This window comes from Pholcus phalangioides, unplaced genomic scaffold, assembly GCF_987345545.1.
Source record: "Pholcus phalangioides strain wild (caught in Gottingen) unplaced genomic scaffold, Ppha-v1.0 ptg000009l_1, whole genome shotgun sequence".
NCBI classification, from domain to species: domain Eukaryota; kingdom Metazoa; phylum Arthropoda; class Arachnida; order Araneae; family Pholcidae; genus Pholcus; species Pholcus phalangioides.
The window spans coordinates 19918155-19936581 of NW_028301602.1; the positions used below are offsets into that span (position 1 = coordinate 19918155).

Consider the following 18427-nt stretch of genomic DNA (forward strand, 5'->3'; position numbering starts at 1 on the left):
AAAGTGTTCTTGAGCTAGCCATGGATTTTTGATAATGGTAACCAATATTTTTTCTAATTTAATAATTTTAAACGAATATACATTGGTTCCAAACGGTATTTTTTCAGTATCTTTTTCGAAATCATAAAAAATTTTTAAATATTCTATATAAATGATCATCAGAAACCTCCGATGTATGGGAACTATATTTTGCGGCGAAGGATTACACTCTCTACCTTTCTCTTCACTGCAAAGTTAACCTGAAACAAACTATAGTCATTGATATAATGCAAATGTAGTAGATTACAATTAATGATTTTTTTTTTTTTTAACAACTGGCTGTTGCGAAGATATATATGGTCCTGCCGTCCGTGTACGGCCCCTTTCAGTGTACACGAGCTCCAAGGAAAGATTGAGAGATTCGGTGCCTCTGTAGTCTAGTGGTCTAGGGCATTCACCCGAAAGTGAAAGGACGTGGGTTGGATTTCCCGCAGGGGCCGCTGAATTTTCTCTCTTTCCAAAATATATCTTCGCAACAGCCAGTTGTTAAAAACCTTCGTTAGCGGAGAGTGACATCATCCTTGTAATTAATGATTCTTCCAAAGCAGAAATTGTATTGCTTTTAAGATTATTTGGTAGAGGGTGTATGTGGGCCATTTCGTTTATTAATTTTTCATTTGATTAGTTTGAGGGTTCAACAAGTAGAGTAGCCATTAGAAACTTCTGTGTGGGTGGAAAAAAAATAATTTTGTATTTACATGGTCTTAGATAGTGACTAAAATTCATCATTCAAAATTATGGTGCACATTTTGTGTATAGGTGAAACAACAGTTTGCATAACAAAAGAGTTGGATACATAGGTCTTTTCTGGGTTTTTTGACTGGTGATGATGCAAATAGCATTCAATTGTATTCTGTATTTTTAGGACATGCAGCGGCACAAACAGCATTTACAATGCTCAGCAAAGAACTACAAATAAAAGTGTTTCATTTGTCAAAATTGATTACACTGACATTGGCCACTAAAATTTAAACAAATCCTTTTTAAAATGGATGGACAATGCAGTAAAACCATCTGGTCTACCTTGACTTATTTATATCTGACCATTTTGCACTGTGCTTTTGGAAGTGGTATCGAAAGAGCATCATTCTTAAAAAAAACGTGCAGATCTTCATCATTTGCTGTGCGCATTGTCAAAGAAAGTGGACAGACTGGACTGTGGAAGACTCCCAAAAAAGAATGTAAAATATTTTTGGCGAGAAAGACAGAAAAGAATTATCTGTGACCCTATTTTGGCCAAAAATTGTTTTTGAAACTGAGTCATTTCTGTCATTTTGCTTTGGCTCGAATACTACTTCAGTATCTTACAGGATACTGAAGTAGTGCTATAAAAAAAATCAATTTAAAAAATTTGTTTACAGATTTTTTTATTATGCTATGATTATGTTGTCTGGGGGGGGGGTACCCCCTCCTACTTTCTCTAATTTTTTGAGTGGGAGCCTTGGTTGTTTTAATAACTTTTTTTTCAGCATCAGAAATTTTTAATTTTTGCATCATATTCTCTGAAGTTTGAATTTCAATTTGATGATTGACATTTGAAAAAAAAGGGACTTGTGAGATGGGATTATCATCATGTTATAATGAAAACCTCATTCACCAATTTTTATTTTTATTATTTTTTTTTGAAAATGACTTTTGGACAGTTTAACATCATATCAATGCAATAATTACTCTGTTTTCTTCTTTAGATCCTGATAATGAAGATGCCTCCAAGGATTCTTCATCTGCAGAGGATTTGTCTACTCTCCCAGGAAATGAAGTCAAATCGAGTCCAAAAAAAGAGCTGGAAGAACCTGCTAAAGAGGTCAATGGGAACGATTCTAACGAATCGGTGAGTTTTGTTTATTTAGTTTCTTCTTTTCACTCTTCATTTCTTTTCTGTATTCTGTAATTTACTTAGCTCCTTTCATTAAAATTTACTGTATTTCAAAACTAGCTTGCGATTGAAAAAAAACAAACTTAAAGGGAATAAGGGGGGAAAAAACAGAAACACACACAAGAGGAAGGCTTTCTTTTGATTTTGTGCATGTGCCTTCTCGTCCAACTCCAAAAACACCAAACACAGAAGAGAAATGTTCTATCTTTACCCATTAGATGTCCGTGTATTCTTCCACTACCTAGAATTAGGAATTAGACAAATAAAGGGGGGGGGGGAAATATAGAGAGGTATAAAAATTTCAAATACCTCCCTTGTGCTTTTACCAAAATTTGTAAGAAGTGTTATTGTGAGAAATATCTGGGCTCATCATTACAAAATATGTAGGTAAATCATCTTAGCATTGCTGAAATACAAAACATCAAGTTAGAAAAGATATCTTGTCAATACTCCGGAGACTCTCTTCCTTAATTATTTGAATCTGATGGAATCAAGACATGCTTGACAAGACAATCCAAAACTTGGTCAAATTTCATTAATCTCTGCACCATCATAGTATGAAAATATAATAAAGCAAACAAAATTATCGTTTTTACATGTTATTTCTGGTGAATAAAACATGACAGTTTTAACCACTTTATGATCAAGGACGTAAATATTGCATCCAAATGCCAATGGAACAAATTCAAACAACCTTAACTTTGTTGCAACCCTATGGAAAAGTAGTTCTTTTCATCTCTGTGATGAGGAGAGAAAACTATTCTCTAAGGTGAAATACAGTCGAATTCCGTTATAACGGACTCCAAGAGACTGGAGAAATCACTTTGTTATAATGAACTTTCGTTATGAAGGAATTCCAAGTATTTGCATTGTTCCTATGTACTCGTATATGAGGGATTAGAAAAGTGTTTGTTAAAATGAGATTTTTGCTATAACGGTATTCGTTAAAATGAGATTCAACTGTAGTTTGTACCAAGGTTGGCAGGTTTTTGACACATGGCAGTTTTTGACAGTTTAAACTGCCAAAAACCTCAAATATTGCTTTTCGATATAAAAATTCCCATTGGAAATGCACACGTTAATTGCATGTAATGTTTAAAGTGACTATGTTATACAAAGAATAAATATTTAATATGATTCTAAAATAATTTTCTACTCTTGACAATTATTTTGGACAATATATATGTTTTTTTTCTTACAAAATTTGGATAAAGCATAACATGAACATTGAAGGGAAAACTGGAACGATTTGACATTCTTTGATTCGAGATGATTCTTGACCTTCCAAAATTTCTTCAACTGCTTATATATGTTTGCATTGATATAAACCGTCTGCTGTCCTCTTTTTACAACAGATAAGAGTTTAAAAAAAGTTTATTACATCATGTATGTAATGTTGATTTCTGTTATTATTAAATTATCTAAATAACCACTGATACTTAAAACGATACTCTTATTGCACATAACATTGAAATATATCTAGCGATCAAAATACTAAATTGTAGGACTAAAATGTCATTTAATTTGGCAATGCTAGCTTGTATATGTCAAACTTAGTTATTCTTACTTTTGCACTATGATATGGTACATTTACTAGCATCTATAATGCAATGGTTTTCCAATTGAAGCAGTATTCAAATGTGCAAAACAAATGCTTTGAGTATCAAGTCTTGTCAGCTCTGCTTTGGTTGAAAATACTCTTTAAAGCTCTGTGAATTTATACACCCTGATCTAAGAAATTTTTAGGTGAAAGTAAATCAGTTTAATTAGTGCATTAACAGATGCTGCATGAGAATTTTTATATGGAATGAAATATTGGGCAAATCAGGAAATTTAAAATATCAAAATAGATATTTTTCCTCAGTAATTATCATTCTGAATATAAACCCCTTTAATCTAAATAAAAGTAAGTGTTTTGTTATTTAACATATCTATCAAGTTAACAAAAACTATTTGACATCATTGACAGTAAGATTTTGATAGTTTAAAACTGAGTTAGTTTCTGGGGTCAAAAACCTAACCCTGATGCCCTATCATACATATTTTGAATAAGCAGCTCTATTCCACTTAGCAAATTGAACACAGGTAATGAGTAGCTTAGATAAATAAACCATAAAATTATATTTTATATGTTCTAGGCTCTTATGTTGAAGAATTCAAAATTGCAAATTATAATTAATATTTTGTTTTAATTGTAATAAATTAATGTTTAAAAATAAAAGATTGTGTGTAATATGCAAAAAAGGTAAGTTTTTCATCATGTTGTATACCTATTGTGTTCAAAACATTATCAAAAGGCATTCATTTAGGTTTTTGACAGTTTAAACCAGTTTTTGAGGCTAATCATGTCAAAAACCCAACCCTGGTTTGTACTATATACATGTCCTTAAGAGGGGAAAGAAAACAGGTAGATGAGAATGAAAAGAGAAATATACTTCATACAACTACTTATTTGTAATACTTACAGATAAGAGAGAGTATAGTAATATACTGTTTTCCTTTCATCTATTTTTTTTTCTTTTCTCCTGTTTCCTTTCCTTTTTTAACATTCCATTATGTTAGAACAAGGTTATCAAAACTTGTATCATATTTATCGCTGATTCATCAAACAGAGATCATCCAAATTTCTAGCCAAAGGGGTTAAGAAAAGCCTCATTTGAATCGAAAGATTTTATTGTTTTCATTGAAATATTTATGCAGTATATATATAGTGTCTCAATAATCTGAGGTGAACGGGATTGACCCCACCACATGAAATTGAAAACTCTGATTATTCAAAAAGTAATAGAAAACACTATGGGAAAGGGGGGGGGGGTTCCTACTCCTATCTATTTTGCTCTTAAATCAACTGCCTAATTCATAACATAACTGCCTTTACCCATAGTGCATGTCTTTGGTTAAAGGAGGCTGACGGACATACAAGACCTAGGGAGACCCGATATTAATATTTTTTGCACTATAAATTTACTATAGTTGGGTCTGAAGATACACTGAAGATCCCAGTGTAGAGAGCAAGATCTCCTTCCAACTGAAATTACTCACATTTGTGAGAAAAATGAGACGCAGTGATATACAAAACTTATGCTTGACAAAAACAGAAGCATTGAAAAGGAATTTTTAATAAATCCAGGACCTGAGATTAGTCGTAACCTTAAAGTTTCAAGACTCAAATTATCAATAATCTACTGTAGATAAGATTTTTTTTTTCCCCCTGAAAAATCAGAATTCACTATTAAAAAACATTCACGTAAATATTTAGGTAGAAAAATTAAATCGTCTGTGAAGAATTATTTGGTCTTTTTCATTAGTATTTAAGATCATTTATCTCTCTCAGAATTGGGATAATCAGAGATCTAGTGTGCATGTTTCTTAGAATTGTCAAATAAAGAAGCAAAGGAAAAATATCTTGTAATTCTGCCATGTAAAATAATGAAAAGATATTCAACAAGTTAATTTTTGTGCGTGCACACTTTCTTGCAGGTTAAAGTCAAATCCACTGGACCAGATACTAAAAAATGTGATGAGCCAAAGATGGAAGAACTTGATTCAGAGGATAGTGAAAAGAAAGTTGAAAAAGAGTTGCCAGAGGAAGCCGATGAAGCTGAAAAGGTAGAAGAGAGAAAAGAAGAAGAGGAGGAGGAGGAAGAGATATTGCCGGAAGTGACAGATAAACCTTTGGACAGTGGAAAGAGGAAGAAGAAGCAGTTCAAGGAAGAGGCAAAAAGAGCTGAAAAAGGTAAAGACGAGAAAGAGGTCAAAGTGAAAAATCAATCAAAGGTTGTCAGAACCAAGCGAACTTTGCCTCAGTGGCTGCTGGATTTGGCTTCTGTCCCAGAAGACTATTCAAAACCAGTGAAAACTGCGACAAAACAACGTAGAGAAAAAACTAATGCAAAAAGGAAAACAGGTACCTTAGTGTGAAAATTCATTTTTATTTTACTCCTTTTTTCTCCCATATATCCTCTAGGGTGGGGACTATCATTTGTAAACTTTTTTTTCCCCTTTAATGAACTTGTTTCTTAGAATAGGTATCTCCTCTTTTCAGGGAACACACCCTCTCTGTCAAATAAAATTACAAAATGAGTTGAAAAATTTTAATCATTCCAATTTATGAGCTGTCAAAGAGTTGATTCCCACTAAAAATTCCCATAACCTCAGATATTGGCTTATGGGCACATTGCAAAAACATTAATGTTGTTCTAAAATATTGATTTTTAACACCAAATTATCTTATCTCATGTAAAACTGTGAATAAAATCAAGTAAAACAATGATTGATTGATTGGGTGAAAAACCTGAGCCGTTTTACGTAGAAAATTATGTCTTATGAAATAACTTGCTGCAAAAAGAGGCCCTCTTCCACAATCTTTACATTAAACAGGCTTTGTCAAAAACTTTGATTTCAAAATGTGTTTATGGCACAGAATTTGTTATTTGAGGGAGGAGGGGGGTAGAAAAAGGAGAGATTTAAATACTTGAATCTGAATTCCAAGCCTGCTTGCTGCTTCTGACTTTCCTTTATGTCACTGTTTGTCACATGATTTCTTGCTTCGTGTGTTTTTTATTCAATGTGCTCTTTTCATTATATATTAGAATTTTTTTAAATTACAGTTCATGAGATTCATTGCAATAATTTTTCTGTTTAATTTGTGAACAGTAGATTGGTCCAATTTAATGCATTCAAATTGATTAAGCTTTTGTCTAGAAAAATATTTTGTATATATTCCTGCCATCCTGTGAATGTATGTGCTTATTGCTCTAATTTGTTTGTGTATTTAACTATTATGGCTTCATATTATCAAGTACTAATTCATTCCAAAATAAGCCTTTCTGACTTGAAACATGACACTACAGTGGAACTTCTCCATAATGGATGCCCATGGACCAAAATTTTTTTCTGCTAACTGGGAATATCTGTTAATATATAGCAGTGGTTCCCAACCTTTTTCAGTCCGCGTACCCCAGCTGGCTCGGTTGCTTTCCGCGTACCCCCAACACTTCGGACTCCTCCCCCCACCCCCCTCCCCCAATCTGTTTCACCCATTACAGTTTTCGAAAAACTTCAAAAAAGGTACATGCTGAATTAAATTAAATGGACTATTTTTTTTTTTCATTATTTAGTTTTTTTTTATTTTCCAAGTAAGCAAACAAATTAACACAAAGATTGGGGGAAAAAAATTAATGTGATGTTTGGGACTGTATTGAATTACAAAGTTTTGAAACATTAAGCTGAAAAAATGGTAAATACAAACTCAAATCCGGAGCAGCGGAAAGAAAAAATTCAATTTGCATCTATATTTATTTTTTATGTAAGTATACGAAGAAAATGCCCATTCAACAAGCTCCGTGCTAACAAACGGCAACAAAAACAATATGACTTGAACTTTCTAGTTCAACGTATTCGTCACCGCAGAAAGCCCAAAAACTGACCAGGCTCACCATTCCATTGAAGAGGATCTTCAGAGGTGTATCTGATGCCAGCTCTACCAATTTCCCTTTTCTGGAATCAACAATGAAGCCGGTTCAAAATACTCTTCTTTGAAAGGATTAGATGTCTACCGATCACTCATTTCCGGCTCTGAAAAATATTTTTCAAATGAGGATTTTAATCCTTCCAAGTGGTTGACTGTTAAATTTAGCTCAGCTTGTGACAAGAAATCGTGAAGTGTTTCTAAAAAAAGGGCTACCTCGTGCCGAAGTATGAAAGGCAATATCAAACCCGGGACTACCACCTAACTTCGGTGTGCAAAAGCAAAGCGTTGTAAGGCTGTGTCCATGTCTTCACACAACAATTTAAACAACTTGGAGTGGGTAGGATTCACCTTGACCGCTTCATCAAGAACGTTTCGCAAATTTGGAGACAACGGTTTCGCTGCAGGGATCTGTCTGTGAATATAGCAGTGAGTCAATTTCATTTTGGGAGCGAATTCTGCCACGCGTGCGCAAAGGCCTGAGTTGTAACCTTCCATGGATTTTCCTCCATCTATTGTGAGCCCAATGCATTTTGACCATTGAATTATTTTTTCAACGAAATAATGAACAATTGCTTCAAATAAGTCTTTAACAGTCGTACGCCCCCTTCAATGTGTGACAGATAAAAATATTTCTTCGAATTCTCTTTCAAGTACTTAGCAATTACAAGTAGTACAGAATATTGCTACTTGTAACAACAACATCGGTACTTTCGTCGACTTGGATAGAAACAAATTCACAACCTTTGACGTGACTTATGACTGTGCTCTCAACATCCTCTATGCCCTGTATTCTTCGAGACACAGGTATTAAACTCATTATAAGAGCACTTTCGTCTTCAAACATGCATCTGACAGCATATTTTCACCAATAGTGTGATTTAGACCTCGGATCACAGGATGAGAAACACTCACACTACCACTGTATATTTGAGACACACCTCTATTGAAAATAATTATTTAAAAATAAAGGTTTTTTTCCTACCTTCAAAATAATTCAAAATGGTTTTTGATATGTGTTATGTGTATAAAATAAAGCGGAATTGCTAATTTTTCCCCATGATTCAAGTTTTTTAACAGCTTTGATTGGCAAGTAACTAATCATTATATCTGTTGCATATTTTGCTGGGTGAATATTTTAATAAAAATAAGTGAAGGACATTGGTTGGTAAGAAATGATGCACTGCTGTCTTTTTAAATTCACTTTCTCATCTATTTTCACAGTGTTTCTGACTGCTTTTTAACATGTAGTTTCATAAGAGAATTTTTGCTATTCATAAAATTTTTATCTTGTTTTTCTATTTGTATTTTCCTTGAACATTTGTTAGTAGAGCCAGTACACAGATTGGTAGCTCTATTATCTTGCAAATCATTAGAAAATATTCTCCTTTAAGTTGTTTTAACATGATTGTCCTATGAGCATTTGTCATCTCCATCTCTTGCACTGCAGCAACCAGAGGTTGTAATGGGCAATAATCTCAGGTCACGTCATACTCAACTCGCAAGAAACACCCTGAATCAAAATCTTAGTTCGCTAACTTATTTACAGTGGAACTTTGGTTAACGAGCTTAATTTGTTCTGCCAATGTGCTCATTACCTGAATAGTTCATTATTCGAATCAAACATTCCCATAGGAAATAATGGGAACTCGGATAATTTGTTCCATAATTCTGTGATGTTTCATCAGAACATGATAACTCCAAAATCACATTTTTGAGTTATAAGGATTTTCATTGTCATTTAAAAATGAAAAATAAGGCATACTCCAAATATAAATGAAAATATCATACATTAGCATGTTGTTTAGCTGTACGCATGTATTTGTGCATTTATCTCGCTTTTAATTAGTTATAACTACCAAGACTTACCACTAGATCAAAAGCCATTTTTTGGAGATATCATGTTCTGACCAAACACCACAAAATTATTTATTCACATAAAAATGACTACTAAAAATGGCATTCAATCATTATTTAAACGCAATAATAATAATAATATATACATGATATAAATAACACCATAAATAAACATACAATACGATGTTTACAAATTAACTTACTCTAAATGAGGACAGAGAGGAAGACTATCCTTTAGGATGATTTACAGACTAACTGTTGTTTGTAAACTTATTCTTTTTTTATGTGACTTTCAAAAAGAACCTTATCAAATATGACCCTTGCTTTTGCCTCCATTTTTTGGATTCCTAGGAAATTGTGGTGTTCGTTGGACAAATTCGTTGCTCACTACTGCTACGGCTTTATTTGGATGGTTTTCTTCTACAGAGTTTTGCACAGATTCCTACATTCTATTCATCTCCCTAAATCTCATTTTAAGTGAAGGACTTCTCTCTTCCTCAGTTGAGATACCGTCCATAAACTCTTACTGGTGCGTGCAAAAAAGATCCATCACTTTGGCTTCATTCACCATTAGTTGACAGTAGATATTCTCTCATTTTTCACCACTAGTTATTGAGTGCCATCCTCATGCACCTCCAGTCCATGGTCTTCCCCAAGCACACAATCTCTTCCACAAGTAACTCTTGTTTATGAGCTAGCCCCCCTCCCCCCAAAGTCACATTCAATCAGCCACACTGTTTTTTCCAAACAGAATTTAAAAACTTCAAGCACACATACACATGGCTACAATGCTGCATCTAGTTTCATATCTTAAATATTCATACTTGCACGTGTGTTAATTTTCCGAGTGCAGCACTTTTACCAGAGACTTTAGGGGAGAATATTATGTGCAATTTCATAATACTTGTCTGGGCGAAAGCAAAAAACCATCAGCTCAGTTGTGATAACTTGAAAATAAATAATCGAAACGCAAAAGTTTTGCTCATAACACAAGCTTGTTAACTAAGTTAAAATTTGTTCCAAATTTTTGCTCATTATGCAAATTTCTTGGTAACCAAAGTTCCACTGTACTATTTTGAGATTGTATGTGATGGACTTCATAAAAAATAAAAAAAAATTACTTGAATTGCACATCATTCAACATTTCTATGGACTGTCCAACAGTTTGAAACTATTCTTTTGCAGTATTGAGATAGTATCTCTCAACCCCTTATTAATATTCTACTTTGTTTCACAGATATGTGCGCACCATTTCTTTCTATTGAAAGATTTCTCTGTCAGTAGATTGGATAGATTGGACTATTTTTGTTTCAGATTGTTTACAGAAAAATAGTTTTATTACAGCGAAGAAATTACTATTTTCATTGATAATTGTTATGAGCAGTATGTATTATATCTGGTTATAGAGTATTGAAGCCATTTGGAGAAAGGTTATGGTAATGAGGTTATCAGGTATAAATTGAAGAGTGCTTGGTTGTTGTGATTTCCTGGATGAAAGTGTCTTAAAAGGGTGCTATTTGCAATTTTTTTTCAGGTCACCTGATGCAGGTTTTCATTATTATCAAAATAATTTGTTTTTCCTTGACAGAAGCACCTGCAGTTAGAACAGTCTCACCTGCAGTTAGAACAGTCTCTCCTGCAGTTAGAACAGTCTCACCTGCAGTTAATGTGCCAGAGAAAAGAAGGAAAAAACAAGTCGCAAGGCGAAATGAAGATGATGCTGTTGCACAGTATTCCCAAAGGCCATCGACTGGCCGATCATCCCGAACAAATCGTCAGACACGTCAAGGTTTATCATTAGGTAAATGTAGAAATTTGCTATCAAAAAAGTGTTGGTACTGTTGGATCTTCTAGCATTTGAAAGACTTCTCATTTTGTGATTTCACATTCATGTTTCATTATTTTTTCTTCCAGAGGATTTTATTGCCAGTGATGATGATGAATGGCAAAGTGATGAGTCACAGCCTAGGCTGAAGAAAAGGCGGAAGAGCAGGCGGCGAGATGATGATTCAGGTAGTGACTGGGAAATTGAACATAAAAAATCCAAAAAACCTGTTCATAAATACAGTTCTGGAAGTGAATCTGGAAGTGACTGGGGAAGCAAAAAGAGAAAGGTAATTCTTTGGTTGTATTGTGTGTAAAAATATTTTTACAATGATCATGATTGTGCTCACCAACTTATCTTTCCATAGTTCGTCTCTAGAAAATCCCTTTCCTTGATATGTTATAGGCTGGGAAAAAACATCTCTCTCTACTGTCACCTCATGGGGGAGGCCATTGCTGAAGTTAAGGGAGACTGTGATGTCTGGCCTATATTCATGCATGCTGTGTATTAGCCACGATTAAAAATTAAAAAAATAAAAACTGGCATGTGGTAGTTTATAACTGAATTTTTCCCCCATGCCAAATTTCAACTACTTTGTGTAAAGCAGTGTTTCTCAAAGCGCATGTCACAGCTCCTAGGGGCATCTGCAACCCTTTGTTAGGGACATTGTGGCATGCTAGAGATATTGATTTGTGTACCTTATTCTTTGACGTTGTTCTTTTATGAGTGAAAATACAGTCGAATCCTGTTTTGACAAATACTGTTATAGCAAAAATCTTGTTTTAATGAACATTTTTCTAATCCTCCAAATAAGTTTACATGGGAACAATGCAAAAACCTGGAATTCCTTTATAACAAAGTGATTTCTCCCATCTCTTGGACTTTGTTATAATGGTATTCAACTGTATTACACTTATGCATGCAATATTATATAATACTCATGTGAATAATGTTGATTTTATTTCATTCAGACACCAAAGGCAAAACGAAGGAGGAAGAGTAAGAGGACAAAAGACAGTTGTGAAGTCATTTCTGATGATGAAGAGGACAGTAAGTCAATGTCTAGTAAGCCAGACAAACGAGTTCCATGCCAGTATGGGAAAAAGTGTTACAGGTAATTTCATGTGTAGTGATGGATGTTTAGTTAGTGTGTTTAGATGGATGTTAGTCTTAGTCTCGAGTTGCAGGTGGTAGTGTTGTACTTAGTTTTTGTCCTGTAATTTCTCTCAAGAAAGATAGAGACTGTTTTAGTCATCTCACAGGGTGGTGTTTATTTCTAGTGAAGTATAAACCTCTCTCTTAAAGGAACATCTCAAGTTGCTTCCTCTCTAAAACCAGATTAATCATATATTTGTGAATATTTAAATATATTGTGATTAACACAATATATTATAACAAACACATTTGTGAAAAACTAAACAATTCTTTTAAAATTTGTGTAGTAGATATTCAATCCATTGTGGTACAAAAAAAATTCTAATAGATATGATCACAATTCGAAAGAATAATAATTTTCAGTAATTTTATCACAAGTTTTTTTTTCTGATGAGTTTTAGAGATGTATTTGAATTCACTTTTTGAAAATTCGTATTATTTAAATGTACAGCACTTACCTGTGTGTTTACAAGTTGATTATGTATTCATTATATTAGTTCATGTGGCATCATATAATTCATTTTTTCTGTCCACATCCTTATATTGCTGTTTTTAATGCAATTTCTTGGGGTAATTTGTTGCCAATGACTTTTTTTCCCTCTACAGAAGAAGTCAAAACCACCTTGATCAGCATAGTCATCCTGGTGATTCAGATTACACATCTGAACCAGAAGCTCGCGATGAAAATGTGAGTGCTAGTGAGGAGGAAGATGATGACAACAGTGAACGTAAAGAATGTCCATATGGGACGAGTTGTTATAGGTATTGTGACATCAGGTTTTATTTTTATAAGATTTCGAGATAAGTTTAGTTATTTTTATGTGCAAACTTTTCCATCTGGCATCTCAGGCTCAACAGATCTATGTAGCTAATCTGATAAGCTTCTTCACCTGCACCAGACCAAGACTAGAAGAAATTTTTAAAAATGGGATGAATCTTGATAATGCTCATTGGTGTTTTGTCGATGTAAAATAATAGTTGCGTGGAGCCCTAACTTTATTCTAAAAGTTTTCATCATTTATTGCTTTAATCATACAAAAGTTTCATGACTTTGATTTTTATAAACATTATAGTGAGCTAATTGTTCATGTATACATTTTTTATAGAAAAAATCCACAGCATAGGAAAGACTATAAACACACCAAAAAAGTCCGCCCACAACGCGAAGCTGCAAAGCAAGCTGGTAAGTTAGTTTCTCTTCTACTCTGGACAAAAAAGTATTTTGATGAAGAAAACATTAATTCCATTAATTTTGTCCCTTTTAAAAAGAGGATCATAATAAAAATTTTATTTATGTAATAAGGGCAGGATGTATGGACCTGTAAAGGATACATGCCAATTTATTAATTTAAAAATACTTTTTTTGCATTCAGTTGATTTAGAGCGATAAGATTTTATAATGAACGAATGTATTTAACTTTTTTAATCAATATTTATACTGATGATATGTGTCACAGACTGATATTGTATACAGTCGAACCTTGATATAACAAACTCAGATTCAACTAATTCCTCAATTTCACAAATTTTTTTTTTTGAAATTCAGATGAAAATTAAGGTCAAACCCCCTATGTAACAAATAAAAATCCTCGATATAAAGAATTTTTTTTTCAAATCACCTTTTTTTTTCTTATTTCTGGTCACCCAAAACCACAATCAGAAGATTTGATTTCCCAGGGTTTGACCTTAAGCTCTTCTTTAGAGAAAAATAAATTATTTTTTGAGTAAAGGAGGCAAAGCCATTTAGGGTGTATGTAGAAAGGTTTCAGTGGCCACACAATTGTATTACACCAATACTGTACTAAAAACATTTTGCTGTCTGAATGTTCAGATTTCAGTAAAGAAATAAAGTTACTTCAAATTTTGTTCTTTTCCTCGACGAGTAAAGAATGGCTGGCCTTCTGAAGAGGAAGCATTTTTTGGTGAGCAGAAAAACTGCAATTTTTTGACAGAATTTGATGAAAATGATGAATGTACTAAACAAACTTCTATCGAGCAATTTTTTCATGCATCCTGATATTATTCTTAGGTTTAGATATTTTTTATCAATTGTTGTCAGAAATGCATTGTAACAGCAGCCCCAAAGTAAATAGCTATTAAAATTTGCCGTTTAGATTGTGTATATGCTCCTGATCAATTTGTGACTTCAATTTAACGGATAAAATTGTTGGTTTCTTCCAATTGGTTATATCAAGGTTTGACTTTTTATATTTCAATACCTAAATCATGACAAATATTCTGTGAGAACCATTGTATGATAACAAGTCAAGATTAACTTTTTGCAAGCAAAATTTAGATTGGATTAATTTTCATTATTTTTTTTTCTTCTTTTATTTCCACTTCTGATTTTTTAGTTTAGAGGTATCAACTGAGAAAGTCACAAAAAAAAAAAATGAATTTTCTATATGTTTTCTCGGCTTGCCTATGTCTATAGAAACAGCATTAAAATGAAAACAAAAAAGTTAGATTTTTTTCACTCATAAATGGATTTCAAATAAAACAAATTATCCAGGAAACATTTTATTTTCTGGATATTATGCTGAGGTTAACTCAGAAAGAAAAGTCATCTTCTCTCCGCCGGGACACAAACCCAGATCCTCTTGCATACCGAGCAAGCATGCTGCCATCTACATCACTGGAGACACGACCCTGCCTTCCTTATTTCACACACTGTGGCGTGAGACACTGAAGTAGAGGCATTAGTAGCCTTCTACTTTAATCTTTCTACCTGTTATATATCTCTCAAAACAAATTATGACGTGTTGAAATTAATATATTTTTTTTCTTCTAAATTAAGTTTAAAATCTTAAACTTTCAGGGAAAAAACGTTTTCATAAAAGTCATTTTAAAGTTAAAAAACTTTGTGTGGAATATGAAGTTTTCTTTTCCCTCCAACAGGATTGTTACATTGATTTATTTTTATTTATTTATTTACACGTGTATTGAAATTGCGGAAAACAAGAAATGTATCATATCTTTGACAGCTTGTCTATTTTTTTGATTAGGCAAATTTTTGTATATCAAGTTGAAAGTTATTTTATTATTCGCTATACAAGATCCAGGGCTCCCACTCGTCCTACTTTTCCTACTTTTTGGTAAAATGTCCTACTTTCTCGGTTTTGTCCTACTTTTGTCCTACTTTCTCGGTTTTGTCCTACTTTTCCTACTTTTTTACCAAATCCTATCAACAAAATTTGTGTAATTGATTTTAATTGAGCAGGAAACTATTTATATATTGCAAACTATTACAAATGTTGGAGAATGCAATTAATGATTCTGCCAAAGCAGAAATTGTATCATTTTTAAGGTAATTTGAAGGAGGGGGTATATGTGGACCATTTGATTGATTAATTTTTCATTTGCTTAGTTTGAGGGTTCAACAAGTATAGTAGTCATTAAAAACTTCTGTCTGGATGGAAAAATGATTTTGTATTTATTACTTCATGGTCTTGGACAGTAACTTTCATCATTCAAAATTATGGTGCAAATAGGTGAAACAACAGTTTGCATTTCAAAGCAGTTGGATACATAGGTGTATTCTAGGTTTGGTGATTCTGATGCTACCCAATAGCATTCAGTTGTCTTCTGTATTTTTAAGGCATGAAGAGATATAAACAATATTTGCAATGCTCAGCAAAGAGCTAGAAATGCCGCTGGTGGTGGTCGAGTGGTTATAGTGCCGGACTCGTGATGCGAGGATCCGGGTTCGAACCCCACAGTGGTGGTCGGCTGAAGTTGGTTTTCTGTGGTTCCCAACTTCAAGGCGCAAATGCGAGCCGATCTCCCCGTTAAAAAGTCTCGCCACAGAGAGCAACAGTCCTACAACGGTAAATCATTCAACCATAACACTTCACTCATAGTTTGTAAAACTGGGGCCAGATGACAGCACTACACATAACAAGCATTAGACAGAAACAAACTTTACGTCAGGTTGCACTACACGTACACGCACATTCCCGCATGTACCGATTCGTTGGGGGGGGGTTACGCGGGGGGGGGGTGCATGTGTGGTGTAGCAGTAGTAGGTAGGGGCTCGGGGATCCATGATGTTCTTAAGTCAGCCGCCTCGTTGGGCAATTTGCCTGTTGTGGCGTTGTATTTGTATTTGTATTTGTATAAATGGAAGTGCTTCATTTGTCAAAAATGATTACACTGGCATTGAACAGTAAAATGTGAACAAAACGGTAAAATTTAAAAATGATGAACAATGCAGTAAAACTATCTGGTTCACTTTGCCTTATTTACATTGGATCTTGTAATTTACACATTTTGCATTGTGCTTTCGAAAGTGGTCTCGAAGGTGCCTCAATCTTAAAAAACTTACGTCTTCGAAATTTGCTGTGCCTTGTCGAAGAGAGTTGACAAGCTCTTCACTTTGGAAGACTCCAAAAAAGAATGTAATATATATGAGGAGAGACAGCAACGAATTATCTGTGGTTGCTAGTGCACCGTTTTGGCCAAAAATTAGTTTTGTAACCAAGTCATTTGTCATTTTGTTTTGGCTTGACTGAAATAGTGCTAGGGAAAAAAAACTTGATTCCAAATTAATTTTTTTTTTAAATTATTTAAATTTTTTTTTTTGCAAAAAAATTTTTTTAGGAATTTTTTTCCATTATGCTATGATTATGTTGTCTAAGGGGGGTTACCCTCCCCCATCCTACTTTTTAGTCCTGCGTTTTCCTACTTTTTCTCATTTTTTGAGTGGAAGCCCTGAAGATCTATAAGGTGATTTATCTATTTATTAATCTATCGGTGAAGATATATTAAAACAAAAATAAAGTTATAAATTCTAAATTTGCTTCTACATAGCTCAGAAATTGCAGAACCTGTCAGTTTTAAGACCAAAAATTATGACATGAATCCTTGGCGATGAAAAAAAAAATTCCCTTGAAATTAAATTTAAAAAATAACTGTTTTGTTGTGTTTCAGGCAAGAAAACAAAGGTCTCTAAGGAGAACGATGAACCAGACACATATGACTTGAATGATAGTTTCATCAACGAGGATTCTGATGAGTACAAACCAGTTGAATCGGGATCAGAATATGACAGCAGTCAAGATGTTGAACGACTTTCGAAAGGAAGTAAGAACATTGTAAAACCCAAAAGAGCAAAACGTGTTTAAAACACACCTTTTTTTTTTTCAGTCTTCTCAAGAAACAATACTTGCTATGGAAAGTGTGAATATCCTGGTCAAAAGCAAACTAAAACCCAAACTCCCATGATGATTACATAAGAACGGCCTAATTTTCGTTTATAAAAAAAAATAATTCTTCCTTAATGTATGTATAAACATTTCTATGCCTCAAAGACATTTCTTAAAGGCAAGTTTACCGACATCTTATGAATGAATGCTGATTATTATGTTGATATACATGTATATGAATATAAATATATAAATATGCCTACTGCATTTTCTCAAAATCCATAAAATGAAACAAATAGTGTGAAAAATAATAGTTGGTACCCCTTTTTAAACTGGTTAGATCACCATTCATTGCTTATTGTTGCAACATACTTATGTAAAAATATGCATTATGAATTTATATATATATATATATATATATACATATATGTTTTTTGGCACCATTTTCTGGCTCCGTAGTTGTGTTCTCTAGATATATCAAAGGTTAGTCTATAGAATTGGAATGAGCATGTTTGTATTTGTGCAATTGAACCTAAAAATTTGTGAATTACTTCATATTGGGATTTGGCGGGGACAAATATTGTTTGATTATATAAACAGAAAAGAAAAAAAAAATTCTCACGAAATTCAGTTTTTCCAATTGTTTTCTGTTTCCTCATTTTTGAATATCAATGGATTACTACAGTTGCGTTTTTGTTCCGTTGTTTTCTGGTTGCCTCCTTGCAAAGTTACAAATCCTTGTCGATGTTAAAGATGAAATATGTCTTTTTTTTTTTTTGTCTTTTTTTAATATAAGAGTGCAGATATATCCGATATAATAAATATGTGTGAGGCTTATAGAGTTTTGTGATAAGGCTTTCTCTTTCTCTCAGATTTCTTTTATCAATCATTCTGGCAGTTATTAATAGCATATTCAGCATTCAGGTTAGAGATTCATCTTTTGTACATCATGATGTGGCACATGTAACAACTATCAAAGTTTGAAGGAAACAGCAACTACTATAGTTTTTCAATACTTTTTTTATGTAAATTAATTTATAAGATTAAGAATGGTTGGTAAG

At 33.4% G+C, this 18427-nt stretch overlaps 1 protein-coding gene across 4 annotated transcripts in view; it reads left to right on the forward strand.

Annotated features, from left to right (window-relative positions):
* Window positions 1-17960, forward strand: part of LOC149082201 (uncharacterized) — a 32238-nt gene extending 14278 nt beyond the window's left edge. For 2 of the 4 annotated variants that reach the window (XM_089235713.1, XM_089235712.1), the window contains exons 5-12: window positions 1728-1870; window positions 5396-5822; window positions 10831-11043; window positions 11157-11356; window positions 12039-12181; window positions 12829-12984; window positions 13329-13405; window positions 17152-17458. In XM_089235713.1, coding sequence (XP_089091839.1) covers window positions 1728-1870; window positions 5396-5822; window positions 10831-11043; window positions 11157-11356; window positions 12039-12181; window positions 12829-12984; window positions 13329-13405; window positions 17152-17345 — 1553 coding nt within the window. In that variant the 3' untranslated portion in view covers window positions 17346-17458. Of the gene's footprint in view, window positions 1-1727; window positions 1871-5395; window positions 5823-10830; window positions 11044-11156; window positions 11357-12038; window positions 12182-12828; window positions 12985-13328; window positions 13406-17151 lie in introns of all 4 variants that reach the window. The other 2 variants (XM_089235715.1, XM_089235714.1) reach the window with 2 other exon arrangements.
* Window positions 17961-18427: the final 467 nt, after the last annotated feature.